Source organism: Penicillium psychrofluorescens (genome assembly GCF_964197705.1).
Source record: "Penicillium psychrofluorescens genome assembly, chromosome: 2".
In the NCBI taxonomy this organism is placed as follows: Eukaryota; Fungi; Ascomycota; class Eurotiomycetes; order Eurotiales; family Aspergillaceae; genus Penicillium; species Penicillium psychrofluorescens.
In genome coordinates this window covers 3892163-3911140 of record NC_133440.1, presented here as the reverse complement: position 1 = coordinate 3911140, position 18978 = coordinate 3892163, and the positions used below count along the sequence as shown (strand labels likewise).

The 18978-nt window shown below is 47.2% G+C and overlaps 4 protein-coding genes across 4 annotated transcripts; 2 read left to right on the top strand and 2 right to left on the bottom strand.

Annotated features, from left to right (window-relative positions):
- Positions 1 to 1839: 1839 nt before the first annotated feature.
- PFLUO_LOCUS3650 (uncharacterized protein) lies at positions 1840 to 3483 on the top strand (the record flags this gene model as incomplete). Its single annotated transcript, XM_073780919.1, has 8 exons — positions 1840 to 1914; positions 1989 to 2239; positions 2305 to 2388; positions 2444 to 2764; positions 2816 to 2873; positions 2925 to 3002; positions 3053 to 3240; positions 3294 to 3483. 8 exons carry the CDS (start codon positions 1840 to 1842, stop codon positions 3481 to 3483), a joined length of 1245 nt encoding a protein of 414 aa, XP_073637726.1.
- A 512-nt stretch (positions 3484 to 3995) lies between these two features.
- Positions 3996 to 5018, top strand: PFLUO_LOCUS3649 (Thymidylate synthase; the record flags this gene model as incomplete). The annotated part of the gene is made up of 1 exon (XM_073780918.1): positions 3996 to 5018. The coding sequence occupies one exon, from the start codon at positions 3996 to 3998 to the stop codon at positions 5016 to 5018; it is 1023 nt and encodes a 340-aa protein (XP_073637725.1).
- Positions 5019 to 5177: 159 nt separating this feature from the next.
- PFLUO_LOCUS3648 (uncharacterized protein) lies at positions 5178 to 6152 on the bottom strand (the record flags this gene model as incomplete). The annotated part of the gene is made up of 1 exon (XM_073780917.1): positions 5178 to 6152. One exon carries the CDS (start codon positions 6150 to 6152, stop codon positions 5178 to 5180), a length of 975 nt encoding a protein of 324 aa, XP_073637724.1.
- A 198-nt stretch (positions 6153 to 6350) lies between these two features.
- PFLUO_LOCUS3647 (uncharacterized protein) lies at positions 6351 to 7484 on the bottom strand (the record flags this gene model as incomplete). The annotated part of the gene is made up of 1 exon (XM_073780916.1): positions 6351 to 7484. One exon carries the CDS (start codon positions 7482 to 7484, stop codon positions 6351 to 6353), a length of 1134 nt encoding a protein of 377 aa, XP_073637723.1.
- Between the last annotated feature and the right edge of the window lie 11494 nt (positions 7485 to 18978).

The window sequence follows — 18978 nt, the reverse complement described above, 5'->3', positions numbered from 1 at the left end:
CTCGCTGTCCCAGTCTCAGGATCTGGAGATGCAGATCAGAAATGGCGAACTGCTAGATGGTTTCTTGAATTCAGCAGGAACTGGAGATTGATAACGATGGACAGACTGAGGAATCGGTCGTGGTCATTTGTGCGTTTGACGGGGTGTCGATTTAAATTTTTACTCTGCCCGGTACGTCAAGAGTGCAGTACTGAGAGTCCGCGATTTTCATCAATGCGATCCTAACCTCTCAGCGACAGCACAAATATCCTTGAAGAGAAGGCAAATTGCTGCAGGAAGCGCGCTTCGAACATATCTGTGCAGGAGACTATAAGGCTGGTCGTTGCCCTTGTCACGGCTCACCAAAAAGCCTCACGAAGGACCACGTCTGCCACCAGATTCGTTGTGTCAGCCTTCTTGAGGGCCCTTCTGGAGTCCCAATCAAGACGGCCGTGGAGACCACCAACACGGGCAAGGCTACCGAGATTGCTCCAGTCACAGGGTAAGTAACGATTCTAACCCAATCCTTCTGGCTTGCTCAGTTATGACTAGGAGGGACGCTGGCCACGCGAGAGGCACAATTCCGTCGTGCCACAACTGCATCTTCTTCGTCGCCCGTCAATACCTCCTCCGTAGGTGGCCTCGGCCAGACAGACACCGAAGTTACGGAAGAGAGCGAGGGAGATAACGTTCAACGCGCCATGGAGGCGTCCATCGAGACAGCGACACAGGATGCCCAGCGTAAGGAAAGTCAAAGCCGACTGGACACTTCAGCTGGAATTTCAGTGCCGGTTGCATTGGATATCAAAACTAGCCTTCTGTATCTCAGAGCAAACCAACCGACAGAATAAATTCGGACCAGGGTTTTAAAGGACGGACACCGAGGGCTCCAATGTTGCGGCGACTAGCACTGCTGCGCCGGCGCATCGACTCCTCTTGATCGTTTCTTTCGCACAGTCACCCTCAACACACACACCCTGGTGATACCGCTCGCGAGCTCCTTGTCCTACATGCCCTCTTCTCTCTGACCTGCAGGGCTTGCGCGCCCATCATGGGCCCTAGGCGAATCCTTGCTGGTCTCAAAGATCTAGGTCCTGTGCCCCTCGCGCCGATATCCCTCCCATCCGGCTGATGAACATTGAGCTACAGCACCGACCTGAGGACCAGGAGGTGCACAACGCGGTATATAGGACCTTGCTCCCAAGGATGACGGCCGGCGCATCGTCGAAAACGACGAAGAACACAGTAGCCGCCCTGCAGCAGGACCTTGGACCATCTGACAGCTGTTCCTGCTTCTGCTCATTATACTTTATCATGCTTTATCTAGAAATACCCCATGCAAAGTGTTGAGATCACATGGCTGTCATGTGACAATCCCTCGAGAGAGCCGTTTAGATAGTCTAGATAGCTTCATGGTCTTCCTCTTGTGACAATTCACTACGCTCACAGTCATCCTCCAGATTGTCAGCATTCAGCTCTCAAGACAAAGGTTGTAAAGAAAGTCCGCAAGCCATGTCTACAGTTAGAGATCAAGATATTGCTTTTAGGTAGACAGTTTGTAGATTCCGACAACGACAAGGATATCTATTTATTTACTGAGGTTAAGTCATACCTATTCAGAGCCTCGTGTGAGGCTATTCCGCGATCGGTTCGTTCGGAAATGATGTTTTGTCGTATACTAGTTTGAATTTCCTCTTCGGGACAAGCGGGTGCAAACCAGACAAACAGCTTATCAGATAAATATTGCACTCGCATTGCGCCCTCCTGCCATGCTCCTCGTTCTTCATGCAATGCCAGAGGCTCCTCACAAGATTCAATTGTAGGAAGCCAGGCAGCACCTTGCCCGCTCCTATCGCCGCCATGTCTACAACCACCGAGTCCGCGCGCAAATCCATGCCTTCCGCATTGACCTTTGAGCGACACGCCAAATGTTCCGTACGACTTCTCATACCCCACACTGGAAAAGATATGCGTTTCTGACTTGAGTTTTGTCGCATGACACGAATTAGACCACCAAAGCCCGCGCCAGCACTCTCCACCTCCCTCATGGCTCCGTTCAGCTGCCGATCTTTATGCCCGTCGCAACACAGGCATCCCTCAAGGGCCTGACATATGAGCAGCTCCGACAAACGGGATGTATGCTCTGTTTGAATAACACATATCATCTCGGCTTGAAGCCCGGCCAGGAGGTCTTGGATGCAGTTGGTGGAGCGCATAAGCTGCAGGGCTGGGACCGGAATCTCTTGACCGACAGCGGAGGGTGAGATATCCTCGATATTCCCGAGGGGAAAGGTGAAATAAGAACTAATCGGACCTCTGACTTAGATTTCAAATGGTCTCTCTTCTCGAGCTGGCTACGGTCACAGAAGAAGGTGTGCGGTTTCTTAGTCCGCATGATGGCTCCCCAATGTACGTGTCCCTCCTTTCCCGTTTATTGGAGCTTTTATTTCTAACCACATTGCAGGCTTCTTACTCCGGAGCACTCGATTTCTCTTCAGAATTCCATTGGGTCTGATATTATTATGCAGCTAGACGATGTGATTGCCACTACGTCGCCTGACCATGCTCGCATCAAGGAAGCTATGGAGCGATCTGTGCGGTGGTTGGATCGATGTATCGAGGCGCACCAATATCCTGAACGACAGAATCTTTTTTGCATTATTCAAGGTGGTCTGGATCTTGAGCTCCGAAAACAGTGCTGTGCTGAGATGGTGGCACGAGATACCCCCGGGATTGCTATTGGAGGTCTCTCGGGCGGCGAAGCGAAGGAGGAGTTCTGCAAGGTGTATGTGGACATACCTCCCATCACGGAGACACGCAGCTAACTCGATAAAAGGGTAGACACGTGTACAGGACTGCTTCCGGAGGATAAGCCCCGCTATGTCATGGGTGTAGTGAGTTCTTCATCTTCGTTCTCTCAATTGCCTCGACTGACAGTATGCTAGGGGTACCCTGAGGATATAATTGTGGCCGTGGCTTTGGGAGCAGATATGTTCGACTGCGTGTGGCCGACACGAACCGCGGTAAGACCCTCTCTATCTTGTCATCGGAGAAATTACTTAACTCGCAACAGCGCTTCGGTCAAGCCATTGTTTCGTCGGGTACATTGAATATTCGCCATAAGGAATTCGCCCAAGATTTTGGTCCTATTGATAAGGATTGCACCTGTGCTTGCTGTCGCCCAACTGAGCAGGGTGGCCTAGGAATCACGCGCGCATACATGTACCACGTGGCTGCGAAGGAAACGGTTGGCGCTCATCTGTAAGATCAGCGTTTCGTGTTCCGATTAAGATCAATTGCTAATTTCTCTGCAGTCTTACAATCCACAATGTCCACTTTCTACTGTCTTTGATGAATGCTGTACACCAAGCCATCCGAGAGGACCGATATCCGGACTTTGTGCGCCAGTTTTTCTCCAATCAGTATGGTGGTGACAAGTCCAAGTATCCCGAATGGGCTGTGGGTGCCCTCCGGGGTGTTGGACTAGATCTACTTGCCGATTAGAACGGGCTAAGCGCATAAATCTGCGGACGGAGTTATAGTGGCAGCAAAATAACGCAAAAACGTATGATGCGGTCATGGGTTTGGAGTTAATATCCTAATGAGCATGTACATATTCAGCGGAGTTGAGCTGATTTGAAGATGATTTCATTTATCTCGTTAAACAGATACGATCACGATTTGAAAAGAGCAAATAGTATCAATTCATACTCGACATATTATCAACACGCATACGAGGACAATAGCACAGCTCAGTGTTCTCAACCTGTTTGGCTTTTCGCAAACTGGCTAGTAAACCCCTGAATCTGCTTTCCCTATATATACACAAGGATATCCAGCAAGCCAAACAACGCCGTCAAAGCGCCAAAGATCCCCAATGCTCCGTTAAACACTCGAATAGATGATAGGGCTTATCGTGCACGTGACCGCGCGCGTCCATTTGATTTGGCTTCGCGCGTCTTTCTTTCCCGCTCTCCAGAACAACTGCCCCTCCTCCCTCAACACCACCATCCACCATGACCCAGGAACACCTCAACACAAGCGCAGCCGCGCCAGCGCAAACACCCTCAAAAGCACACGACCCTTCCCACGAAGAACACCAATACCTCAATCTCATCCGCACAATCCTGTCGCAAGGCGAACACCGTCCGGATCGCACGGGGACAGGAACGCGCAGTCTGTTCGCGCCACCGCAACTACGCTTTTCTCTCTCAAAGCCAAACCCAGACGGCGGATCCCCAATCCCCGTGCTGCCCCTTCTAACCACAAAACGCGTCTTCCTACGCGCCATGCTCGCCGAGCTCCTCTGGTTCATCTCAGCAAACACCTCGTCGATCCCGCTCTCCGAAGCAGGGATCAAGATCTGGGACGGAAACGGCAGCCGCGAGTACCTCGATAAGGTAGGACTCGGACACCGCGAAGAAGGCGATCTGGGCCCCGTGTACGGGTTCCAGTGGCGACACTTTGGGGCGGAGTACATCGACGCGAAAACCGATTACGACGGCCAGGGCGTTGATCAGCTCAAGGATGTGGTGCACAAGCTTATCCATTCGCCGTTTGATCGGCGCATTATCATGAGTGCTTGGAATCCTGCGGATCTGAAGAAGATGGCCCTTCCGCCGTGCCATATGTTCGCGCAGTTCTATGTCTCGTTTCCGCCGGGGATGAAGCTTGATGAGGAGACGGGTCGGCCAAATCAGAAGGGGACGCTTTCATGTCTTCTTTATCAGCGGTCGTGTGATATGGGTCTTGGTGTGCCATTTAACATTGCTTCTTATGCGCTGCTCACGCATATCCTTGCCCACGCGGCGGATTTGCACCCGGGCACCTTGATTCATACCATGGGTGATGCCCATGTGTATCTTGATCACATTGATGCTTTGAACGAGCAGCTTACCCGTGAGCCGACTGAGTTCCCCGAGCTGCGGATCAAGCGTGATGACCGTGGCAGCGCTGTCGTCGACGGCTGGAAGGAGGACGAGTTCGAGGTTATTGGGTATAAGCCGCACAAGACGATCAAGATGAAGATGAGCGTTTGAATGGGCTGTGCCATGAACTGTATGATACCAATCATCTTGATGGATATAAATATCTTTGGGGATCAAATAATATGTGCAAATCAAATTCTTAAATCATGCTCTGGTATCAAGTCAAGTATATCCGTACATATGCAAAATATCCAAAGATATGCAATAAAATCATGACTTCCCAAGAACCGTCCCCGCCCCTCTCAGCAGCACAATGGTATCTCCCGACTTGACCCTGCCACCACCAAGCGCATCCGAGAACTCCAAAAATTCCCCGGACTCAACATGGAAAATCCTCAACCGAGCCTCTTCACCTCCAACGCGATTATTCAAATTCTCCACCTTGAGTTTGCGCGCTACATCATCCAGCACGCGCCCGACTTTCCATCGACTATCAAAATAGAAATCTCCCGCCGGCGGTTCCGACGCCTGCGTATCCGCCGTCCCAACAGTATGCAAATAAACCCGCTTATCAGCAGGGACGCCGGCGTCGCCCTTGGCAGAGCGTTTCATCTGGTTCACCTCGGCCGCGCGCGCAGCGGGTGAATTGGGTTTTGGTTTCGCTTTCGGGAGGATATTGTTGATGTTGGTTGACGCCGCGGATTGCTGTTTCTCACGACCCCATGTGCGCACCTTGGCGAACATGGATTTGAGTGTTTCGTTCGCGTTGGCGCCACTCCCACCCTGCCTTGCACCAAGCGGCGTGATCTTCGCGCAGTCGTGCTCTTCGCGGAGTCGGTGCTTCAGGCAGTACTGCCGATTACACTCTGGACAGCGTACGCCGGGGTCTTTGAGGGTATTAACGAGCGTTTTGCAAGACACGTGCGCGCACTGGTCTGAGTTGTAGATATTCGGGCGCTCTGTCGCGGTGTGGTTTTCTTTATTGTTATTATTGGCGGTTCCGTTGCGCCGTCGGGCCCATTCGCCCTCGCGCGGACATTTATGCGCAATTTCGCTGCGGTGGTCGAGACAGAAGGTGCTGTGGCAGGATTCGCAGCGGAAGGGGAGGAAGTCCAGCTGGCCGCAGTATTCGAATTGGCAGTGGCGGCCGATGGATTCGAGGTCTGTGTCTGCCATTTGGGTGAAGGATTCTTGTTGTGACGAGGATGAGGGCAGGTGCGGCCCTTTTGGTGTATTGAAGGACATGCTGGCGGCGAGTTAAAAGAGTGGCAAGGGAAAGAGAGTGAAAGGTATAGGTTGTGCTATGCTGGAAGGCGCTGGCAACATCTTGACTAATGCGGAGAAGAAGCTTCCAGGCGCTTATCTAATCACCGAGACCAGGCAAAGCCGAAGTATGGATGGATGCACAGCCAAAGCTAACCCTCAAAGTATCTTATTAAGCTCTTAGCTCTCTAGTCCAAGCTTTTTATACTGACTGACAAACTCGCCAAACAGCTTGTTAAGCCCCAAGGTGCTCAACGGGTCCTTATCATCATCCTGATCCATAAAGCAGAGCATGTTATGGATCTCAAACGTGATAGCCAGCATGACTCCTAGCTCAGATTCCATAAAAACTTGCTCCCCTGTATCCGAATCACCAGTCGTCTCGTTCCATTGCTTTGCATATTCCTCGCAAAAGTGTCTCTTCTCCTCTTCGGTGTAAGGCCGGCAGTTGGCAATTTTGTTCTCCTCGTCGAACCACTGGAACATCTTTTGCAGAAAGTGCCCACCAACGTCGAACCCTCGGTAATTCTGGAAGACGAATTCGAAATCTATGAGGATAACTTTGCTTTCTCCTTGCTTGGGGCGGTTCTTCACCATCACGTTCATAAGTTGAACATCGTGGATGCACCATCCCTTTTTTCCTCCAATGGATTCTAGCCTGTCTGTGACTCGTCCTATCCTAGACACAAAGTCATAATCAACAAGTTCGTCCATATTGACGCCTCCTTCATTGGCTAGCCTCTTTAGCTTGTCCATCTTATGATACCTTGCAAGCTCTCTAGTGACTGCATCGTAATATGGCTGAACCGGGTTCTTCTCCCGTTGTGTTGCCATAGCGTGAAAGGCGGCATGTGCTCTTGCAACATCAGCTCGAATATCTGCGTCTTCCACATCTTCGGGCTGCAAATTGCGTGCATCCAAGAACTCGTCGACTCTTCCGAAAGCACCATCCTGGGTCTGAAAGAAACCATAGACCTTGGCACCAAGACCTGATTGGCCGTAATCATAGCATAGTTGTGCCTCTTCCTGCTTATTGGGTACCAAGTGCTTGAACACCTCAATCTCTCCGTCTAGTTCGCCGTGGATCTTGAGGAACACCTTGAGAGGTTCTGAATGTGTGTCACCCTTTGGCTTTGGTCGTTCCACTATACAGTTCGTGTTTGCGTATCCAGTATTGTATGTCACAACGAGCGTTTCTGGATCCACAGCTGGCCACTCTTTGGTGAGAAACGTGCCGACAATATCTTTGATCATAGCCTTTGTCAGTGAGCCATCTTTCGGAATGGTCACAGGGATGCTTGCGCAGGTTGCCATCTTGACGTGCCCGTGTGAGAGAATGCAGTTGTTAAAAAATTACTGCAGACAAATGGCAGACATATGATGGAGACGAATTTTTCACATCCGGGGTAGAACGTGGCTTATATATGCACCTGTACGTTGCGGATTTCCTCTGGCCGGTGGGGCTTGCCTATCCGGGCGGCCGCCCTTTCCGTAACGGTGCTCACCCGGCCGCTCACTGAGTAGATCTCAGCACGCAGTCAGACTCAGTGATCGTGCTCCGGCCAGTCACGTGAAAGATGACTGATACTCACTGAGCGATCAGGAGCGCTCAGTGCCCAATCAGTGAGCGGTCCTGATCTACTCACTCCACCCCGGTCTATACCAAAACGGGGATATCATCTCCACCGGGCCGTTTATTCTGTGACGGGTAGTCCTGTTGATAGTCCTAATCCTGCCTTCGTTTTCTTGAACACTTCATCCTATCACGAAAATACGTTAGTGCCGCATGGCGCACGAAGAGTGGAGAAACTGCGTCCACTTCAGGGCAGTGGAGCTTCAGACACCCCTTTGTTTTCTGATGTAACAAGAGGCTCGAGTTCCAACCCGTAGGTATAAGACGACTCCATGTTATGACCCGAATATCCCATCCATCATCTTCACCTCCTCCCAACCGCTCTCCTACTCGCTTATGTACTTTTGTTGGCCTATTTCGATATGGCTAGGCAAGACTACTTTACTAGCCGAGATGAGATTATACAGGAAAAGCGCCGTCTACAGCGGGAGAAGAATGGCTATGTTCCTAGAGCCTATCGAGAGGACTACTTGCTCCGAGACAAAGACAAAAGACTTGTGACGACCAACAGTTTACATCAAAAATACGTGAATGATTGGATAGAGTAAGTCAAGTCGAACCCGAAGCAATAATTTTTCCTATTCATAGAAAAAGCTCACCTGTCGCCTAGTTTCACTACAGATCCTCAAAACGGCTTTAGCCACTACAAAACTGTTCCAGGCTGTCCTGCCCCGAGCCATGACATGATCAAGGAGTTTATTCGATGGTATATATCCTCGACTACGGGGCGCCTGAGTGAGGATGGGCGGCCATCAGTGAGAACCGTTAAAGCTTGCGCCGAGAGGTTTTTTGGTGGATTTGAAGAGACCACCAAAACCAGGATCAGTCTCGATGACCGAAAGGAAATAAAAAATGTAAGCTGGCTCATCACTTCCCCATGACGATGTCGAATCCCTTCTGAGATGTGATGTAGTGGATGAAAAGGACCTTGACGGCAGAGGGTACGATTGCAGATATCAAAAAACAAAAGTACAACTTCACAAAGGATGACTTTTTGAGAATAGTCTCATCCTTGTGGCAGACAGACCACAAAGCTTTTATTCCGGGACTACTCAAAGTAATCATCCTGTTTGCTCTCCAGTTATACCTCTTTACTGGAGCAAGAGTCGGATCTTTCATACCTTCCAGTGAGAAAAAACATGAAAGAGGCCTTCGATACAAGGTGCGAAATATTCACCGTAGTGATTCGTCTAATACTGAATCTATCTCAGCATATCGACCTGGTTCTGTTTCCCTCATCTACTGCTCCCTGGGTAGTAGGGTGACATAGACATCCGTCTCACCGTATCACAGAACGCCAAGTCTTCCTGATGTGCTTGCTGCTCGCTCGTCCAAGTTCCCCTTTCCTTATATATGAGGTCATATACTTACTACCACATAGGTAGCCACTACGTGGCTGAGCGCTTGGTGCGCACCGCCTTTAGTTGAGTGGTTAGGACGCCTTCTTTCTTGTAGATCTGATTCAGAAGACCTTCCAACTTGTCATTTTTGGCCTTTAATGCACGGATATCAGTTTGCAGCGCGTGGATTTCGTGCGGGACGGTTCGCATGGTGCGCTACACGCCGTTATTGAATGTCGCTTGCTTCTTAAACTGCTCCTCAATTTCTCTAGGAAGGCATATTAGTATCATATCATCATAGACTATAGGCGGTGCTATTAGCGAGAACGTCGGCAGGTACACCTACTACACTCGCTCATCTAAGCTAATCCTATTAGCATTTTCAACGTCTACTATAGATATTAGGGAGTCTATAAGAACGTACTCTTTAATCAGCGTATACGCTACCTCGTCTTTAGGCGGAAACGTAGCTTCCTACGTCGACTCTAGATCGAGGTCTTAGACAGTTTCCGTTTCCACGGTAGGTTCGCGAGGTAAGTCCGATTTGTCTTGATCGCTACTTACTTCTATAACCTCTTCTTCGCCGCTAGACGCCTTAGGTGAAACGTCTGATTAGCAGTTAGTCTCTAGGATCTCTAGAAACGTTGTTAGATCCTAAGTCTCGTCGCGGTCTAATAAGGCGGATGCCAATATCTAGCGCAATTCGCCTAGATATTGCTTTAGCGCTCCGCTAGGAAGGCCATACTGGCTCTCAGACATTAGGATAGAGTCTTAAAAGCAAGGACTAGAGGATGGTTTAAAAGGGAGAGTATATCGAAGGCAAGGTTGTACATTCTACAAAGTATCAACTTGATTTATACGTGCTATGAGGAGGGAAGACGGCGCCCTCGAACACGATAGGTAAGGCAAACGTTGCCCTTATATGTGCTATAACGTCGCTTTTCAGGCAGACATAGTCATTACGAAGAAAATCAGTCAACTCTAGTCGAACGTAGAAGCAGAATTGACTCGCGAGGGTAAAAGGGTTGGCCTTAGATTCCGGCTGGCTTTTGTGGATAGTGTAGATGGCTTTCTTAATGCTTAGAGCATAGTCTCCACCTACTAATGGGAATGGTTCAAATAGACCAAGAATTGCCATCGAGCATAGGGCCAGAAGACTTGTCGTGAGTCCGTTTTCTAATATAGAATAGAAGTCAATACCATCGTAATATCTCTATGCAGCTTTAGGACTAAGATCCAAACACAGCCCAGATAGAATAATAGAATTACAACAGTCAATGGTCAGTCAGACTATTAACATGTCACATGGACAGGTCGGCCTTACTTATGCAATCCACGGCGATCTACTATGCAAGCCTTCCAACAATCATGTTAAAGCTTGCAGACCATACACCTATCCTACACCAACAGCTGAAACCAACACTCAACTACGGTTGATAATCCAACATCTTCTTTCCGAAGTAGAAGCTAGTTAGTCACTTAAACAACACCTCGACTTCTTCCCGCCCAAGGTAGACAGTCATGCCTAACAACAATCTCCAACCGGTACTAGCTGCCAGGGTAAGAATATGTTTACTAATAAAAGGTAGTCACGGCTTATCCTCAATATTACGGAGAGCCTCGGGCCCACAGGCAGCGTCGATGTTAGTAAAGCGGCGCTTTCAATCAACAATGACCCAGTTGCACACGCCGCCAAGTTTATATCTTCCGAACCTCCCACCTTAACTACCAACTACGAACAGATTCTGTTTCTTATTCATGCTTGCATTTTAATCTTCCTTTACAGTACACGACTTCGCTATATCTCGTTTACTTTACATAACTCATGGCCAAGGGCAACCGCATCCCCTAGTCTAAATGGGAAGAGCAGAATCTCCCATCATGGCTATCTCGCAATGAACACCTAACGTAGGCGAAAAAGGAGGCGAGATACTTAGAAGAATTCGGCATTCCTAGAACAATCCAGTCGATACGAGGCAAAATCAACTAGGAGAAACAGAAATCCTAATTCTTTCCTAGTAGAGCATTAGCAAACCCCCACTTAACAGCACGTAGGGCACGCCGACGCCGACTTCGCGACTTAGACAGTTCCTCTATTCAGACTCTAGCGTTCAGATCGAGAGCGCCTAGCATAGGTTCCTACTAGTCATCCCTAGATACCATCTTATAAGCCGAAACGGCCTCTAATGTTGCACTCGAGCAATACAGGCAAGAGTTTCATTTATGCCATAGTGTTTCTGGTAAGACCTATACGCTTCTACGCGTCCCACACAAAGAGAATTACGCTCATAAAAAACAATTCGTAGCAGGGATGGATTTAGAACCTATACTATTAACACGAAAAGAACATCCTAAAGCGATGTCCCACCTATGGCGCGCAGTCTATCGTCTCATCGGCCGCAGATGAGCAGGGTGAGCGGGCAAGTGGACAGAGCACCGACGTGACTATACGCCTTAAGACGCTAAAATGGCAGAATATTATGACGTGAATGCTTTCTACGAGACGAATCCATTTAGCAACTGGTTCTGCGTTCTCATTATTTCTTGCCCGTCGCACTGATGGCCACTTTCCTATGTGTCTATCTCAATAATGAATATACTGCTTAAGACACGCAAGGGGAGAAGCGCGCGGCGAGGAAGACATCCCTACAAAGGATGACGAAAATCAAGAGGGGGATGAGCAAGGTCCATGGAGGTTGGACATGGAGAGCAGGACAGATGAAAAGTCGTTCCTGAGGCAGGATACAATGCCTCATGAAGTGGCAATGGTCTTAGCTAAAGAGTGCGTACCACCGACCCTTAAGGACTGAGAGATGTACTAATGGAAGGTTCCTAGCCTGGACGAACGAATCCAGTGAGTATTGTACATCTCGCCTCAATCCATCTAAGGAATCCTCCCCTCCTTCCCTCTAGGTCATATCAGCGACTGAAATTGCATTCAGAGCCCTAGAAACACGACGGAGGCCACAATCCACTTCTACGGAGCGTATCCACGAGACCATCATGACAGTGTCGCGCGAACTCCGAAACGTGAAGGCAGACGTCCGTTCTCTGAAGGCAGATGCCAGCTTTCTAAAGGCAAACATCCGCTCTCTGAAGGAAGATATCCGCTCTCTAAAGACGGAAAGGAACCACTTCCAACGAAATGTGAACCAAGGTACATACACGAGCATCTAACCTTCTGGTCATTGAGCGAAAGCAGTTGCACTCGAAGCATTTAGTGCTTTAAGGTTGCCGCCGACTATCGTAATATCTTGTTTGTCAAAGATCATCGACGGGAGAGCGTTGTAAGTAGATACAGAATAGGACGATGATGGACAATATATGTTTTCGCGTGTGTCTACATTTCTACTGTAACGTGTCTCGTTTCTTCCGACGGGAACAGCGACACGGTGGATTCGGAAAAGGAATCATTACTCTTAGACTCATGCAATAACCCTGCACAGCATATACCCCTGTAGAGCTCGACGCAGCTCTGCTAGCCCCACCTGGCCTTCAAGGTGCTAGGGACAGTAATGCATGATACATGCGGTGGGAATTATCGGCACTATGGCAGGCGAGAAATGTTCCCGTCAGCCATCCTGGGCCCCCACGTTATCCTGGATACCGTCCAAGCAGTCTGTACCTCACCAAGAGTGGTCGGGAGATACCTGCTATTGATTGGCCTGTCGTAAGAACAGGTGCCTCCTCCCCCCCTATCAGCATAGCTGATCTGAAGTGGCGTGGCGCGTGTGTGTGATCGGTTGCAGATCGGACCGAATCAGGCTAGTCTGCTGCAGAGGTTCGCGCAAAGTGATTCCCCTCGCGCACATGATCTCGCTTGCGCAGCAACCTTGATCTTCAGGCGGCGTGGACCTTGGCCCTGTGACCAATCTGAGAAAGAAATGCCTCCGCACGCCGGAAGGTTAAGGATTCCCTCTGACTTTGAAAGACTCGCCATATCGTGACTAGACCTTCGAACACAATGTGTGAACGAGCAAATGAAGCCACTTACGCGTTAGTCCCAAGCTCTAGACCGTTCTCGGACTGCAGCGATACCGATCGCACCATGACGTACGCCTGGTGGCGATTTGGAGATTGCAGAAGTACGAGGGGAAGGTTTGGGGCGGGACGATACGCTGGCTCCAGTCTAAAGCTAGTGCATGAGTTATCGCATTGGCTTGCGTCCTCCTTAAAAAATATAACTTACAATCGGTTGGTCTGCATGTGGGTCGGCCTTGACATCTTCATAGTTTATAAAGAGAGAAGCGTCATCTCATTCACAACCCTAGCTATATAAGACTGGTCTCTTCTCCTTTTTCATTATTACCGTATCACATCCCAACCCTGTAATCTCAACATAGACTCATGAATCTCTCAGAGACATATGACCCGACTGATTTTGGACCTATTCTTAGTACAATATAGTTCAAGGCCACTCTCGAAAACGTTGACAATCCCAGATGTGCTATTTAATTTGTCTCAGTGTCTTTACAAAAGACCTCGAGAAAACTTTTCGGGTCCAAATCACCATTCCAAAGGGTGCTGTTGTTCCTCACAGAACCTCTATGAGTCACATGAAATCGAGCCCCAGCTTGATTTTTGCCCCCGGTAGCGTCGCCATTGATTATGACTGAACTTTTATCTACTTCAATGCCAGAGAACCCATGCGCAGACCGCCGGGAAGAAGAACCTTTGAGATATGAAAAACATTAGACGCAAGTGGCAACCGGTTGAAATGCTATGGCAATACCGTGTCTACTTCTTTCCTCACTACGAACGTCCTCATCGTGATAGAGAGTGATCACAACGCGGTCCTATAGTCAAAGCCAAGTGGTTAGCAATAAGGAGAACTATTTTCGTTTCTCGATGGTAACTTGCATTATCTTTCGTAGGTAGGACTTTGTACCTCTGCTTAGGATGTATTGGTGGTATCGCCACTAGGGCGTTCTTCGTTTCTGTTATCTATATTAAGAGATAGAATCTAAGGATCAGAGGGGCTACTAGCAAGCAAGCGGTACTAGCTAGACTTGTCGAATAAATTGCTCGTAGATGAAGGGAGAAATTGGGTTACGTCGTAAAAATATACTGAAATTCTCACCCTGCCAGAAGAGTAGTCTGTGACCTGCTCTCTAGAGGCAGTACAAAGGCTATAGAAATTAAGCAGCCCTTGCTGACAAATAGTATGACATGATTGAATAATGTTCTGTGGGCTCAGTCGGGTTTACATACCAGACTCCTACGTACAGGTGAGAGTAGGCACTGATTAGCTGATTTTTAAATTTTCCTGTCTGGGATTTCGTATCATCATCATGCTTGTCTCCTCCAGGCGTATGTCGTACCATTCAAGCACAAGCTTTGAGGCACTTCCAGTCTGTTTTGCCCGTGCATTTAGGAACATGGAGTAAATCCGCAAAGATCTGAGCCATCTTTGTCTCTCTGGATCAGTTGAGTCCTGAGCAATAATAATCGGGCTCAAATCATCCAATGGTAATGAGGCGCAAGAAAAGCAACGCTCCACGCGAGGAATCTCCTGCTTAACCACAGCTAAGTCTACCAAGGTCGATTTCTCGGGGCCGCCAGCAATATTTTGAAGCGGCACGGCAGCGAGAACAGCACTGTCAAGGCCTTTTCCCCTGTTATATGCTTGGATATTTGAGCAAGAGCCAGGAATCCATACTCTGAATGTCTAAGTGAACAATATGAGTAATAATCAAGTCATCACCTCGCGACACATACCTCCAAAGGTTCCGTGTCCATTAAATATGTAAAAGGTAGCAGTAAGGAAGTACAGATGCCAACAGATGGAACCGTAGGGTAATATTTATGGCAAGATTGATTCTTAAGGATTACAGTGCACAACTTCCTAAGGCTATTCATCATGACCGACACACAACAGGGTCGAGGGGTCTTCGCCATTGAATCATCCAGCTGCTGAGTCTGGATTCGTACTCGTAGTGAATGAGAACTGAATGCAGCCTGGATGCAGACTCCTTGTAGGAAACCTGTAGCTACAATGTACTGCTGTTCACCGCAATTCATAATCAGAGATGACATGTAATTCCCCGACGTCACTTTTTTATTCTTTGCGATGGGGGCCCATAAAAATAAAGCTGGAGCCATCGCGCTTTGGCAGCGAATATGTATGACAGCCCACGGTGTTGTTCAATTGGCTCCGATTCCGCCTGTGGTATTTCCTCCGAGCAACCACAGAACTTTCAACTTAATATCATCCTCGTACAAGATGGGATCTCGCAAGAGAGATGCTTCTTCTTCAGTCAAAGCCGCTGGCACGACAAAATCCCTAACTAATGGCGAAGTCGTAGAGATTCTACGAACTCTCCTAGAGGATCAACCGTTCGGGGTCCTACAGGGAACTAAAGAGAGAGAATTTTTTCGACAACTTTATGTTCCGCTTCGCAGTCTATTTAATACTACTACCTCCACTTCGTAGGCGAATCGGGCCAAAATCAGCGCAATCAGTCGCCTAGAGATCTCCCCTAGTCTCCGTATACGCTTCTATGAATTTGAGAATAACCCTCTTAAGTTCTAGGAGAGAAATGTTAAGGCATTGCCACGGTATAGCAATCTAGATGCGAGAGATAGAGCTCGCACTTTTCTCAAAGGTATAGCTTAGTTAGATACCAACATCGAAGAGTAACTTATTCTTCGACGATTTGTGGCTATCTCCGCATATAGTCTTTTTCGACGAGTATTCCTAAATAATCTAGATGACTAGGTCTTTAACTACAATATCGAGAAATTCCTTACCTAAACCAGGCTTCTAAATAGTGAGGCTAACACTAAGAAATATAGGTCTATTATTCGACGCGGATAGAGGCATAGACTGATTTATCGAAAATTAACAAATGATGACCCGTCGAGCAACATTCCGCAAGATGGCCTTACCCCTAAAGGTTTTACGGAAAGTATTAACGATCCTACTAAAGACTACGGGCCATTATTCTTTTCTTCCATCCCTAATGCTCTATGCGTATCCTATGCCAACCCCTAATATAATATTTTCTTATCTAATAGGATCAAGTTAGGAATGTAGTGCTCTCAATAGCACTAATACTAAGTTATGTTTGGAACATCTTCGAGATTTGCGTATCATAGAGAAGTCTAAGGAAACGAACGCTAGACGTATTACAACTATGCTTCTATATTTCTATACTTAATTAATCTGGGTTGCCAGATACAACCCGGATTCTACATTAAAGAAACAATACAATACCAACACTAGCCGTTCAACAAAGCGACGACGCACTAGTAGATCACCAGAATCTCAAACCGGACCTAAAACTAAGCACGAACATATATAGGGCTAAGGCAATCAATATATGCTAACAGACTTCGGTATCGATCCTATACTATTTAATTTGGATGATTTTAACCTTATTAGCCCGCATTTTAGTATTAATAACTTTGACGTTGTTAAGCGATAGGCCTATACTCGGAAGATGTGCCCTATAAATGATATGCTCCTCCATACATTTTCTAGATTTTTGTCCACTAATCTCAAAAAAGGGCTTCATTTTTTTACTTTCCATACGAGATAGGTCATGATTCCTCTAGGGACTTCGATACTGATTCTCTTAGAGAAACACACCTTTTTCCTATAGCCTAAAGGGTAGCGTTTGTCTCTATCTCTAACAACGCAGCCTTTATTTAGAGAAATCAAAATGAGTTCCCCTTTATTCAGCTCCTATCCTAAGTAAGGTGTTCTAAAGTAGACAACGATAAAGTCCTACAATAGTTAGTAGGGGACTAATAAAGTATGGCGGAAGTAAGATACCTCTGCAAGATGTTGCAATATTGTCCGTAGGGAAGTATCCGAGCACTATTCTACAACGCGGAGTCGAGGAGACTATTTCTATTCTATGTCTTCATTTGCTATAAGCCATCTATTTAGTTCCTACACAGTAGTACTTTCGGTCGGGTCTAATTCTAGCTAGAGAATTTCGTCGCTCCTAGGTTCGTTCATTAGGAAGGGGAAGCTAAAGAAAATCCGATGTCATATAAGCCTACGCAACGGAATGATCCCATACGATTGCTTTATACACTAAAAGAAGAGGCCCCGCACCCGATACATAGAGCCAGGTGCTTTATGCTAACGGACGCTATTAAGAAACAAACCAGAATAGTCAGCCAGCAGTAATAACTTAATTCTGCTGCTCCATCTAGGATACTCACTTCAATGCATAGGTTGAGATTGGAAATTCCGAATTAGTAAGTCTGTCAAACCTTCTAGTTTGGCCCTAAGACCCAATTATCGCTAGTTACGACGGTGATTCTACGACGTTGCCCCGCTAGTGGTGGATTTTACATCACGTGCTGTTGCGGACTTATTCAGAATACTGTGAGAAGTGGATCATAGAGGGTGGACCAATCAAATCACAATAGGCCTGCCGACATGTGATTTTATTAACTCTATGATAGTGTTCGCAAACTAGGTGTTCGTGGGTATATGTATTCTGTAAAGAAGATACTCAGAATGAATCTGACAACCCCATGTTTTTGAATGAGTTTCCTTACTCCAAACTCATTAGACCGGCTCGCTACAATTTCTTGTCTCGAGTCTGCTTGTGGGGATGAACATTTAAATAATGATAAATTTCCAACAAACGCTCTTGGTATACACCCTGATTCGTGTCATTGAAGCAGGCCTAAGTGAGACAAGATGTGGACGAGGTCGCCGTTTGTCTCTGAAGTAGAACATAGACTCTCGATCTCGGATATTAGATTGGGAACCCTAGGTTCAAAACAAGCCTCTTTTATAATAGGGGGGTTGTTGAGCTGCGATGCTGCAATTCTTATATACTGTAGAACGCGCTACATATTATCAGCGCTATTGCGGTGTCCTTGAAGAGAGTCTCTTACAGATACCGTCTAGTCTTTGAACCCGATCGTTACGGACTAAGCGTGTTATGGTTAGAAAATTTGAACCTAGTTTCAATTTTAAACCTACCTTTCTTTAATAATGACCTTTAGGAGGCTAATAGCCGCATTTTTTTATATGTTTGTGACAACGCAAGGAGCCTGCATCATCTCGTGAATAGTCCCCCATCCGTAGACCGAGGTCATGTTGTCGTCGTTGATATAGTATAAACTACAAAATTTGTCTTTGTATGTCTTTCCAATGTTAAAAATGTTGAAACCTATCGTTCTTAGGGATATCATAGTGTTTGGCCTCTAGAAGAATATTCTTGACACTCAATCGTAAGAAAACTTTTAAATCAGCCGTGTCTGCATAGTTGTTTGCTAGCAAGTCAATGACAAACACATCCTTGTTTCTAGGCACTCAAGTTTGTATTATATTTTATATGATCGCTAGGACCTAGAGCGGTGTAGGCTAGCCGCATTTCGGGGCACGAGGGACAGGCCTATACCGTTGATTCGATTCTTGCTATAGGGCCTATATTACGAAGTCAACGAATATCAGATAAATTTAAGCATCGATAGTAACCTACTTGGGAATCTCGTCGCCGACCTGCCTTATAGGTTGATATGGATCTTGACCGATTGGCTCTGGTGAGGTTGGCAAAAGACTTCGATCGCTTCTAAATGAGCCAGACATGTCTGGTTTGTCTGCGTTCGATCGTTTACGGGGAAGCTGCCCAGTGTCAATAAATTTGTAAATTAGACACGGCTAATTGTAATGATATGTTTAAGGAAACTGTGACTTGAACCTACGCATTTTTGAGGACCGATCAAATATGACAATTGATACACGATGGCCACGAGTGCTGCTCACTGAATCTTTATAATGAGCACGCCTTCACCTGCATTCTAATACCCAGTCTTCAGCTACCCAGAAGCCGAGATATATTTTATTGCTACTGTACCACCATAA